Below are 12,816 nucleotides of genomic sequence, written 5' to 3'. Positions count from 1 at the left end.
CAAACATACATTAACAGGAAAAAAAAAACATATTTGTAGAATGTGTGTTGTACCTTTTAGAGGCATTTCCAAAGGTAGCATGTGCATATAAATAGCAAACACATGCTAGCTTCAGTGCCATTTGCAGAGTGCAGTCAGAGGGTGAGTGTGTATGAGATAGTTTACAAATTTATTGCCTCATTCCTGATGTGTTTGTACATAATAAAGCTGCTTGAACAGAACCCACGAATGTTCGTCTGTTACATCCTGACCAGCCTAACGACGATATTAACATTTTTTCTTTTACATACATTACACAACAGATGTATATTCTTTATTTATAGCTATTGTCAGACCAAAGAATATGCTCACTTCCCATAATTTGCTCAATTCCTGCCTCTCCTTAAACTTCACTTTAACTCCTGAACATTATTCTGTGTGTATTGTTCCCACAGTTTCGATTTATTTTTATGTAATTTGCTCCTTCCTTTTTCTAAAGATCCCTCTTCCTGTGGTTTTATCTTTTTTTATAATATTCAGTACTTCAGAGGTTTAGACTTTGATTTCCATTTTCTAGTAATTACTTTTCTGACAGCCAGCACACTTAAACGTAATAAGGCTTTACTATATCTGAGCAACTCAAACCCTGTGTCCCAGCTCAACAGAATATTTTCTGTAGTTACAACTATTTAGTCACCAAATATTTTTGATAGACTACCTTGTAGGGAATTTTTTAAATCTGCCAAATCACTACACTCCCAAAATGTATGTTCCCACTTCCCTTTTTCTTCCTCATCACACCTTCAGTGTTTGCAGTCTACCTTATGAAAAATTCTTTGAAGTCTGTTTGGGATATAAAAATACCTATACAAACACTTCCAAGCAAAGTCTTAAACCTTCTTAACTTTGTTTCATACTTGGGAGCTGTACATATGCCCTCCCATTGTTCCCTTGTAAATTGCTTTTCCAGTCTCTCTTCCCAATCTGTTCTAACTTCCTCTGATTGATCTTATTGTTATTGTGCAGTATTTTATATGCATTACTAATTATCTCTTTTTTTAATATCAGTTCCAGTTCTAGATTCAAGTATAAACTCTACCAGAGCAGGTCTTTCACTTAGGATTCCCCTATCCCTTTTTCTTTACCTCTACTCTGCTGTCAATCCCTGGTAGGGAAGGCAGTCTCTAGTGTGCAGTCCAAACACCTTCTTGGCTTCACCCCATTGTTACATTTCCCTCTCTAGTTATTTGCTCCCAGTACCTTGGTTCCTTTGCCAGTTTTCTCCAGTAAATCTCCCCATTGTCTATTTTATTTATTCCTACAGACATTCATCCTTATTAGCAAAATCTCCTTTCTCACTACTTGTGTTGGTTTAGTTCTTAGAATACTTTCTACTACATTGAATAAAATATTCTGTATGGTGGTGATGGTGGTTCTCCTTCAGGCTCTGCATCCAAAATCCCACTCTCTCCGTATTTCTTGACCCCCCACTTCATCGTTATCCCTTTCCACTTTGAATTATAATCTTTTGATCCTGTTGAGCAGGAACCAGTCGTTATCACTTCAGGGTCCTGCCATTTGGTCTCATCACAGCCCCTAGAGTATTCACCAAGTGCATGGCCATTGTACCTGTTCACTTGTGACTTTTAGGGTTCAGGATTTTGCCATACCTGGATGAATAACAACTTGCTGGAAATTCATTGAAGACCCTGATTCAAGCCAAGACTTATCTTCTCAACCTTTCAACTTTTTTGCCTTTTGCGGAGTAACGGTCAATCCGCAGAAGTTAAATCTGACCCCCTCAGGTAATTACAGTTGTAGACTGCAAACTGGATAATACTCGGTGTGTAATCTCTCTACCATCAGGGTTCATGCACAAATTAGAGAGGGAAAGGTAATAGAGTGGGATAAGGAGTTGCAAATCCTGCTCCAAGGGCTTCATTGACCATGGATGTGTTCTCCTTCGGATGGGGAATCATTACAAATGGAAGCTAGTCCTAGTCCATGGTCAGTAGTTCAACTTCAGAAGCTTCTTTTCACATAAAAGTGCTTAAATTGAGGGTGGTCCTCCTGTTGTTGCAGGGGCTTCAGGAACACCTTCCCAGAGTGTGATTTCAGTCCAAATGGATAACATGACTGTGGTTTGGTAAATCAACAAGCAAGGAGGAACCAGATCCTGTCCACTGTGTCAGGAAGCAATGAGGGTATGGCAGAGGGTGACAGCATCCAACTACTTTCTTTTGGCAAAACACATCTCTAGAGTTACCAGTTGTCTAGAGGACATGCTTACCAGGTGTCTACTTAAACCTCATGAGTGGTCCTTCAATCCAGTGGTAACAAGTCAGATTCTTTTTACCATTTGGGGCACTTACTGCTGTGATCTGTTTGCCTCTCCCAGAAATACCAAATGCAGCAGGTTCTTTGCCTTGATCCACTCTCCAGAATGCTCATCCAGGGATGATCTGTCTCAGCAGTGGCTGCTCGATGCTTATTCCCCTATTCCTTTAATCCACAGATTGCTCCATAAAGCAATAAGATGGAAGGCAACTATCATCCTTATCCTTCTGGCCCAGATTAATCTGGTTCCTATTTCTAAAGCCTTATTTTCTGAAGCCACTTGGCCATTCCAAACATAAGGCTAAATGCCTAGTTTCTCTAGTTTTGTTGATTGCCAGAGATCATCATCTCAAAGATGAGATTCTGGTGGGTTTCCAGAAGGATTCCACTTGGAGGATCTATCACAGTAACTGGAAAGTCTTTGTTGTATAGGATTATTAGTCAAAATATTGTCCCCTTTGTGCACCATTACCTGATATTCTTTGATTTTACAGTCTATTTTTAAAGCAGGTCCCAGCTTTTCCATTATCAATATACAACAAGAAACTGTTTCTGGGTTTCATGTCTGGTTCATGGACCATTCCTTAACTTCTCATAAATTATGCAAGGCCTTTCTTCTTTAAAGGGATCTTTGTCCTTAAACCTACTGTCAAAGACCCTGTACTGCCATAGGATCTTAATTTGGTATTGGAAGCTTTTACTAAAGCCCCATTTGAGACGTCTCCACTGCACAATTGAAATTGCTGTCCTCTTGAACTCAAGCAGATGGGACCTCAGTTTAATGTCTCACCCAAAGGACAACACACTGAGGAGTGAAACACTCCCAATGCTGCACTCTTGCGCCAACAATCCAGTCACCTGGAGTGGGAATAAAACTCACAGCCTTCTGGTCAAACAGCACTAAGGGCAAGTGTGCTACCTGTAATGTCACTCGCACAACTTTTACATACATAAATACAAACAAATATTTCAAGCTTGGACTTTAATGCTCTTCTAGCTTACCAATGTAGCAAAACAGTTGTTGCCATAATAAGTGTCCAGACTGTTCTGAACAACAGCTAAACTAATGCTTGCTTTACTGTAGTTTGGTAGTCTGTTCTATGCATCATCTGCTCTGTCAGAGAACCAATTAGTGCACTTCCCGTTCCTATAGAATCTTCTACGTAGGTTGTCTGATTATTCTCTGCCAATTTTTGGTGACCCAAAACATTCCCAGAGGTAGTTGTCTCTAAATGCCCTATATAACTGAATAAGATCCCCTTAAACATCTGTAAGAGACATTACAGATTTAGATATTTTAGTCTTTCATAACTTAAATTTTCACATCCATGGACTTTTTGCAGATGACGAAAGGTACTTCCAAATTAGTACTCAAGCTGCTGAATTTTCAGTAATTTTTCACAAGTAGTTGTACACCGGGTGTAAGTTTCATCTCGTAGTCTGTGTGATTTGGCTCTATGTTTTCCCCTCCAGACCTTCTCAGATTTTGTGCTGTGTACTTTATCATCTCATGTACTTGTACTCACCACTGTTTAAACCACTGATCTTTATAAATTTACCTGCTGGTGATCACTGGGTATACATATTTTATTAGGAGAAGTTAATGGCATCTGTGTACCTGTCTTTAACTTAAAGGAAGACAAAGCATTTCCTTTATAGGGTTAGACCCTGATTCCTGTCAGAATGCCCGGGAACTAAACCATTCTTTCCCTTTTTCTAGTAACATTTTACAAAAACACTCCTTCAAAGTTCTATTCATCCTCTGCACAGTCCCTGTCACCTGTAGGTAAGGTACATGAAATCTCTGCTGAATTCTTAAAAAATGACACACATTCTCATGATCTGATGCACAAGATGCAGTCCATTCATGAACAGTCAGTTTTGGGAAACCTCAAAGTGAAAATACATTGGTCCACAGCAAACTAACAGTGGTTCTAGCTGTGTATTACTTCCGTCCACTTAGAGAACACATCTATAAACACTTTAGCATACTTCTAAGTTTCCTTTACAGATGGTAATGGACCTGTGAAATCTATCTAGATTACCACCCAGACTCCATCTGCTGAAGAGACTCTCCATAGCATTGATTTGCCTTTTCCTTTCTGGTTAGTCTGCAGGCATATGCAGACATTCCTGCAGAAGCTGCACACAGTGGTGTACTTTGAAAGTGTTAGTCTCAAATAACACTTTCTCTGTCCTCCATACCGTAGCATGCAGCGGTTGCACTTAATCATTTGCCTGAGCACATAGCTTGTGTTCAGTCTCTTTAAAATGGTAGTCCTGATTTTTTGTTATCTTTCCCATGGGTAACTCCTCTAGCAACTCGTATTCCCTTTTTGCATCTTTATATCTGCCCTGTCAAGTTAAAGGTAAGGTTGCACTGATAGTTGCAGCAGGTTGTTTTCCAGCAGTTTTGGCAGATACAGCATTTCTCCATAAAGAGCTGCTTCATGTACTGATTCCCCCTTGCGTGTTCATTCTCAGATGATCACTGATGTCCCTTGATTTCACAAAATGGCATATATCATAGAACTTAAGCCTTTTTGTACCCTGTCTTGTACAACTGCAGCTTGCTGAAGGAGCTTACCTTACTGTTTGCCATCCCCCTCCACAGCCATGTCAGTAAATGTAGAGTTAACTGAAGTGACAACATAAGAATTGTCACTAAAAATGTTAGCAATTATCACGCTTTGCAGATTCTAATTTTATTTATTTGGCAAGTCCTCCAGTAACTTAAATTTGTATTACTGATCCTTGCGAGTGATGTAAATAAAAGACCTGATCACAGACTTTGTCTTACCAATACCAGGTGCCATCAGTGTAGGCACAAAGAAAAAATGGATCATAACCAGGTGAAAGGGGTGAAGTATGGATGTTGTCATGCTCAAATACGCAATCTTGACTGCCCTTCAGACTGCATAAACTATGCCAGAAAGTGTTTGTTTCTCACTTCCACATTTAAGTTTCTTTCCTCAAAATCGTCTACCCACTTGGCTAACCTCCAGGAATTTTATACTCCTCTGTGCACTAGTGAGGAATAACTTTAAAGTGCTGAAAGATTGCAGGTGCAAATCACACTATATCTTATCTGTTTGTGTCCAATATGCTCATAAAAGGATGTAACTGGGTACATGTACTTTTGTGTGGCTTGGACCACTGCTTCAGCAGCACAGCAGAATACCCATGTCTGACTTTTGTACCTGAATGTAAATGGCTAATCAGATTCAGGAGCTAGCAGTAAAGCATTTTCAGGCAATTTTATTTTTACATTTTCAAATACACATTTTGTCTCGCATGTCTAAGCTATTTCACCATCTTCTCTACTGAGTCTTTTTATCAAATCATGCAAGGGTTCCACTTGTGCAGAATAGTTTTCATTGAACTTGAAGTTGAGAAGAAGTTGTAAGATGTGATTCCTCTTGATGAATGGGGAAAAATAGAGATGCTTCAGGTCACCTGACTGATGTCAGCCAATCTACTAACCTCTCACTATCACTGGGGATTTATACCATAGTCTTAATACAAGACTTTGGGTATTCAGTAGGGACTGTACTTGATGGCAGAGGGGTTACATTGCTTGGTAGACCTGTCACTGATGCACACCATCTTTTGTGGTAGGTTTGTTTGGACTATGATGGGAATGGTGACCACAGGTGATCAAGAACGGGTGGAGGTATTAGTTGCTGGATGACTCCAAAGATAAAGAATAGCTGCACAGATAAATTCCCAGCTTGGAAAATAGTAAATAAAATATGAATTTTTCGCAGAATCAGAAGAGTCCTCTCCCATTTAGCATCAAGCATTCTGTGTAAAAATCCTGAGAAGTATTGTATGTGCTGGCAGTTCTGTCTCTCTGTATGCAAGGGAAATGACTGTAGGAAGTATGTGGTAATGAAAAAAAATCACCAAGATAATGGCTAAATGAAGAAATCTGTTTGGTTTAAGGGAATTAAGTATATGTGCAGGTCTAAAGAGTTGTCATTGTGGGAGATGCGTCACTGATGCCATAATCTAGCTGTGATGAAACTTGACCTCACGGTTTCTGATAAACTAGTAGAAAACAGTTTGGCAATGGGTCCTATCCCTATAGCATGTGAAATCCAGCAGGTGCACCTTAGCCTTCAGGAGTGTCATAATGGCCTTTGGTTGAAGAGCACTGGTTTGTTAATTCTGTAATGGAAGGGTAGCTTTAGTATTTAAGAATAAAGAATGGTGACTGCATTTGTTATCAACAGCATTTTTTCAGTTATGACCCAGTACTGCCTTAAGTGGATGGTTGTCATTTGAAGAAAGTTAACTTTTCTTGCTTTCAGAGGGTGAAAGACTTGACGCTAAAATGAAGCGACTAGAAGGAAAATATGCCCCACTTCATCTTGTTCCATTAATTGAGAGACTTGGAACACCTCAGGTAAGTTGTTAATTTTAATGTGTCCCTTATTCTTGTATAGAACCATCGAATGTGATGGCAGTCTGTAAGTTTCTTTGCTCATAATTAAGATGTAGCTTCTACTTCACTAGAAGCTTCTCACCAAAAAATAAAGAAGATGGCTTTTATTTTTCTTATGCATATGTAATTACCATTCTGTTTTTAACTGTACAGCTGCTGTTAAAATTGTCCTTCACCCTTTTTGAGAAGTAAAACTACCTCTTGTCTCTGAATCTATTCATTTGATGACTGTATTAGAGAAATGATCCTGCACATATCCTTTCTCGTGACAGACAGAAACTAAGACATGAAAACAGATACACTCAGAAGATATATGTATGTATGATAGACACACAAGCAATGCACAGCATTAGAAGGTACATATGCAAAGAATAAGGCTGCACATAGTGCATACACATAAACAGTGAGTACAAATCTATTTACAGTAAAAATGATAATCAGAAATGTTTGCAAGCAAATAAGTCTGCGTAAGAAAGATGTGCATCTACCTTGTAGATTAAACCTGTATGCTCATGTTCTCTGTTTTCACAGACGGCTTTATTTCTTCTGTACTGTAGATTAAGCTGTCTTTCTCTGTCTCTAATGTTTAAATATTAAAATATGAGGAAAAGTAAAAGAGCTCTGATGAAACTTGGAATCAAGTATCGTTAGTGCAGAAATTCACAGTAATGTAAACCTCAGAAAGGAGTGCATTTACAGCAGGAAAGTTACTAACAGCATCAAAAGTAGAAAAGGTCCTTAGTATAAGCATGTTAGACATCTTCAGGCACCTTTGTTGCTATTCAGCCTTGTGTCATGTGATATGACTGACCTCAGGTTCCTTTCCATCCAGTTTTTCCATTGCTACTGTTTTTCAATTTGTATATATGTAGGTATATGTAGGTATGTGTGTAGGTATGTGTGTGTGTGTGTGTGTGTGTGTGTGTGTGTGTGTGTGTGTGTGTGTGTGCACATATATACAGTGCAATGAAAAAGTATTTGCCCCTTCCTGATTTCTTATTTTTTTGCATGTTAAAGTTTCAGATCATCAAACAAATGAAAATATTAAACAAAGATAACCCAAGTAAACACAAAATGCAGTTTTTAAGTGATGATTTTATTTATTAAGGGAAAAAAAACTATCCAAACCTACATGCCCCTATGTGAAAAAGTAATTGCCCCCTAAACCTAATTGGTTGTGCCACCCTTAGCAGCAACAACTGCAACCAAGCATTTGCGATAACTGGCAATTAGTCTTTCATATTGCTGTTGAGGAATTTTGGCCCACTCATCTTTGCAGAATTGTTTTAATTCAGTCATATTGGAGGGTTTCTGACTATGAATCACCTTTGTAAGGTCAATGCCACAGCATCTCAATTGGATTCAAGTCTGGACTTTGACTAGGCCACTCCAAAACCTTCATTTTGTTTTTTTTTTAAGCCATTCAGACGTGGACTTTCTGGTGTGTTTTGGATCATTGTCCTGCTACAGAACCCAAGTGCGCTTCAGCTTGAGGTCACGAACTGATGGCTGGATATTCTCCTTCAGGATTTTTTGGTAGAGAGCAGAATTCATGGTTCCATCAATCACAGCAAGTTGTCCAACAAAGCAGCCCCAGACCATCACACTACCAGCACCATGTTTGACTGTTGGCATGATGTTCTTTTTCTGAAATGCTGTGTTACTTTTACTCCAGATGTAATGGGACGCACACCTCCCAAAAAGTTCAGCTTTTGTTTTGTCATTCCACAGAATATTTTCAAGATGTTTTTTGGCAAAAGTGAGACGAGCCTTTATGTTCTTTTTGGTCAGCAGTGGTTTTCGTCATGGAACTCTGCCATGCATGCCATTTTTGCCCAGTCCCTTTGTTATGGTTGTGTCATGAACACTGACCTTAACTGAAGCAAGTAAGGCCTGCAGTTGTTTAGATTTTGTTCTGGGTTCTTTTGTGACCTCTTGGATGAGTCATCGTTGCGTTCTTGGGGTAATTTTTGTAGGCCGGCCACTGCTGGGAAGGTTCACCACTGTTCCATCTTTTCTCCATTTGTGGATAATGGCTCTCACCATGGTTTGCTGGAGTCCCAAAGTTTTAGAAGTGGCTTTGTAACCAAACAGATGTCAATTACTTTGTTTCTCATCTGTTTTGGAATTTCTTTAGATCGTGGCATGATGTCTTCCTTTTTGGGATCTTTTGGCCTACTTCACTTTGCCTGACAAGTTCTATTTAAGTGATCTCTTGATTCAATAGGTCTGGGTGTGGCTAGTGAAATTGAACTCAGCTTTTCCAAAAATGTGATTAACCGCAGTTGCTTCATGATTTAACAAGGGGGCAATTACTTTTTCACATAGGCCATGTAGGTTTGGATTGTTTTTTTTCCCTTAATAAATAAAATCATCACTTAAAAACTGCATTTTTTGTTTAATTGGGTTATCTTTGTCTAATATTTACATTTGTTTGATGATCTGAAACATTAAAGTGTGACAAACATGCAAAAAAATAAATCAGAAAGGGGGCAAATATTTTTTCATTGCACTGTATCTATATATATATATATATATATATATATATATATATATATATATATATATATATATATATATGCACACACATATGTATATATATATATATATATGTAACACACACACACACACACACACACACACACACACACACTGTTTGTTTTATATAGGTTTTATCTGCTTCTAAATCTTGAAAGCTTATAATCTTGAAATTCAAAACACTGAAGCCAAAATCTTGAAAGTTCAAAATACTGAAAACTCAAAATACTGAATTTCATAATATTGAAAAAACAGAGTACACCAACGAACAGATAAGAAAACACATTACACTTCAACTATTAGCAGGGGGGCAAGCCCCCCACACCCCCTGCTACTTAACTATATTAACTCCAAGACTGCACTCCACAGAAGAAAATGGCAAACATATTACGTGCTTCATGAGTACCTGTTATAACCATAGTCATGTTCCCTTTTAATTTGCTGTACCACAGCATAACTCATCTTAGTGTAGTAAAGTGTGATCTTGGAGTTGATATGTTTAAGTAGCAGGTGGTGTGGGGGGTGCAGGGGGGCTTGCCCCCCTGCTAATAGTTTGAGTAAACTAATATGCTTTGCATATGCTTTGTGTTAAAGATAGTACTGAATTTTATTTTTCTGTGTTTTTATTTGCTTCACTGAATATTGTGATCTCTCTCTCTGCAGTAAGTGGGGTTATTATTCTCACTTCATTGATATTCGGTGTTGAACTCTTAGCCTAGAGGGTTTCTCTGTGCTTATAAGTCTTAGTCACTTATCTGAATTTATTTCTGCTGAATAACTGAATATTTGAGATGTTTGGTTAGCTGTTATACACCTACATCTAATTTATTACAAACTTGCAGTGTTATAAGATAGTACTGCATTTTATTTTTCTGTGTATTTATTTGCTTCACTGAATATTGTGATCTCTCTGCAGCTAGTTTCCCGCCCTCCTTCCCTGTTCTTTTTGTGGTATTAATCCTGGTGGCTTTGGAACTGCTCTCCCCTTCTGTAAATTTGTATTTGAACACTCCTCCTGGGTCCATCTCATTTGCTCACTCAACTGAGTGCAGTGAGATCATATTTTGATTTCAGACGCCCTTACCAGTCCCATGTGTTCAGCTCTATCCCAGTCTAGTATCATTAGCTAATTCTACCAAAAACAGAGAGAACATTTGAATAGGCCAACCCACATAGGCCCTTAACCTTGAATTATCTTATGTTTCTCCTTTCTCCTTTTCTACTTTACTTTGTGTTCTGACTGAGTGTGCTTCTCAGCTGATAAGTTTATTTTTGGCACTTTTTAACTGTTCAGGGTTGAATTAAACAATAATTGAATTCAGATCAGAATACAGTTTGAATAAATTGCTTTAATATTGCTACACACTCAATTGTGCTAGCTTGCACTGCATTTGAATTGTTTTAGTGCTGTTTTAGCTGCTTTTCTGTAACAAAAATATTCTAAGCTTGTTTCCGCAATTTCCTGTAACTAGTCTAGTCCATTTACAAATTTGCTGTATCCAGGACTGTTTATAAGCTTCGGAGCCCCCCAAGCTTTTCTGTGTTGGAGGGATGCCTTCTAGCCTATCTACCATAAGAGTGGTTTCTGGCCCAGAAATTGTAGTTTATTGGCCGTTTGGGCAGTTTTTCCATCTCTTTCAACTTTCTGGTCTAAAAGCTCACGTTTGCACTTGTTTACCACCTTTCCTGTAGCTAGTCTAGTCCAGATACAGTTTTGCTGTATCCAGGACTGTTTGAAAGCTTTTGAGCCCTCCCAAGTCTTTCTGTGTTGAGGGCCGCCTTCTAGCTTATCAGTGGGAGTGGTAAGTACTAGGTAGCCTATCTACCACAAGAGGAGTGGGCAGTTTTTCCATCTCTTTCAACTTTCTGGTCTAAAAGCTCACGTTTGCACTTGTTTACCACCTTTCCTGTAGCTAGTCTAGTCCAGATACAGTTTTGCTGTATCCAGGACTGTTTGAAAGCTTTTGAGCCCTCCCAAGTCTTTCTGTGTTGAGGGACGCCTTCTAGCTTATCAGTGGGAGTGGTAAGTACTAGGTAGCCTATCTACCACAAGAGGAGTGGTTTCTGGCCCAGAAATTGTAGTTTATAGGCCATTTGAGCACTTTTTCAGTGATCTCCAAAGCAGAAACACGAGCAACCTCCACCTCCCAACACAACACAAATGACACGCAGCCGACAAACTCACTGTGCCACACAACCACAGCCCATAAGACATAACAACGTACCCAAAACTCTAGTCATAGGTGACTCTATAGTCAGGCACACTGATGTTCCGCTCACCAGGCTACACAAGGAGAAAGTTACTGTCAGCTGCCTGTTGGGTGCCAGGATCCGCCACATAACACACGCACTCAGGTCACTCCACAACAAGTACAAATATGACTTTGTCATTGTCCATGTTGGTGTGAATCACCTGAGATGTACCTCCCTGGACTACATGAAAAGAGATATAGAAGAGCTCTCCGATCTTGTAGCCCAGGCAGGTATGACCCTAGCCTTGAGTAGCATCCTGCCATCACCCAGAATGATACCACAGTACAAGGGCAAAATGATTGACTTCAACAATTAGCTAAGCTTCTGGTGTCACTCTAAGGGGATCCAGTATCTGTCTGCCTGGGATGACATGATTGACAGACCATGATGCTTTGCCAGAGATGGCCTGCACCTATCTCCCTTGGGATTCTGGATACTGGCTAAGGCTCTTGCCACCCCCTATAGTGCCTTTTTTAGGCAAAGTTCAAATGACAAATTCACCACCGTAACAGGTACAAGGAAGCAAAATCTGAGGGTAATGCTACTCAATGCTTGAAGTCTAAACCTCAAAATGCATTCACTCGAGGCACTCCTTAAAATGGAGAACATCGACATCTGTGCAGTGACAGAGACTTGGTTCAAGACTCTAGAGAGCACCCCTGCATTACCAGGCTATAATTCATACCACACCTTTCGGCCACCTAACCTGGACTGAAACACTAAAGGCGGAGGCGTGTCAATATTCATTAAGGATATCCACACCTCCAGGCTAGTTGCTCAGCATAATGTATCAGAGATTATCCAAGTGTCACTAACTCTGGGCAAGACCGCAATCCAAATTGCAACTTGCTACAGATCCCCCACCATGCCCCAGGATTCCAACTCCTCATTTCTTGATACACTGGAAAATGTTAAGGTACAACCGAACACCCTAATAATGGGCGATTTCAACTACCCCTCCATTAACTGGTACCAACACATTTGCTCAATGTTTTCTGGGATTCATAAATTCCAATGCTTGGATCAACTTATCCACACCCCCACCAGGGGCAGCAATATCCTAGACCTGGTCATTACCAACATGGGCTACCGGTGTTCCACACAAGACGTCAATTCCTCATTGGTCAGATCTGACCACAAGCTAATCAGCCTAGACATCCACATCCCGGCCCCACCCCCCATTAGGGAAACCACCATAAAAAATTTCTCCAAAGCCGACTTCATGCTTCTTAGGACAGAAGTGACAAACTTCACGTCACTCA

The 12,816-nt window shown here is 39.6% G+C and overlaps 1 protein-coding gene across 1 annotated transcript in view; it reads left to right on the top strand.

Annotated features, from left to right (window-relative positions):
• The window catches only part of CYFIP1 (cytoplasmic FMR1 interacting protein 1), a 2,370,671-nt gene that overhangs the window by 2,101,742 nt on the left and 256,113 nt on the right, over positions 1-12,816 (top strand). The window contains exon 27 of the mRNA XM_044072062.1: positions 6,630-6,724. Coding sequence (XP_043927997.1) covers positions 6,630-6,724 — 95 coding nt within the window. The remainder of the gene's footprint in view (positions 1-6,629; positions 6,725-12,816) is intronic.

This window comes from Protopterus annectens, chromosome 5.part0 (genome assembly GCF_019279795.1).
Source record: "Protopterus annectens isolate FY-2018-M chromosome 5.part0, PAN1.0, whole genome shotgun sequence".
Lineage (NCBI taxonomy): Eukaryota > Metazoa > Chordata > Ceratodontiformes > Protopteridae > Protopterus > Protopterus annectens.
The sequence above is the reverse complement of the archived record's forward strand: the minus strand, read 5'-3'. Positions and strand labels throughout refer to the sequence as shown.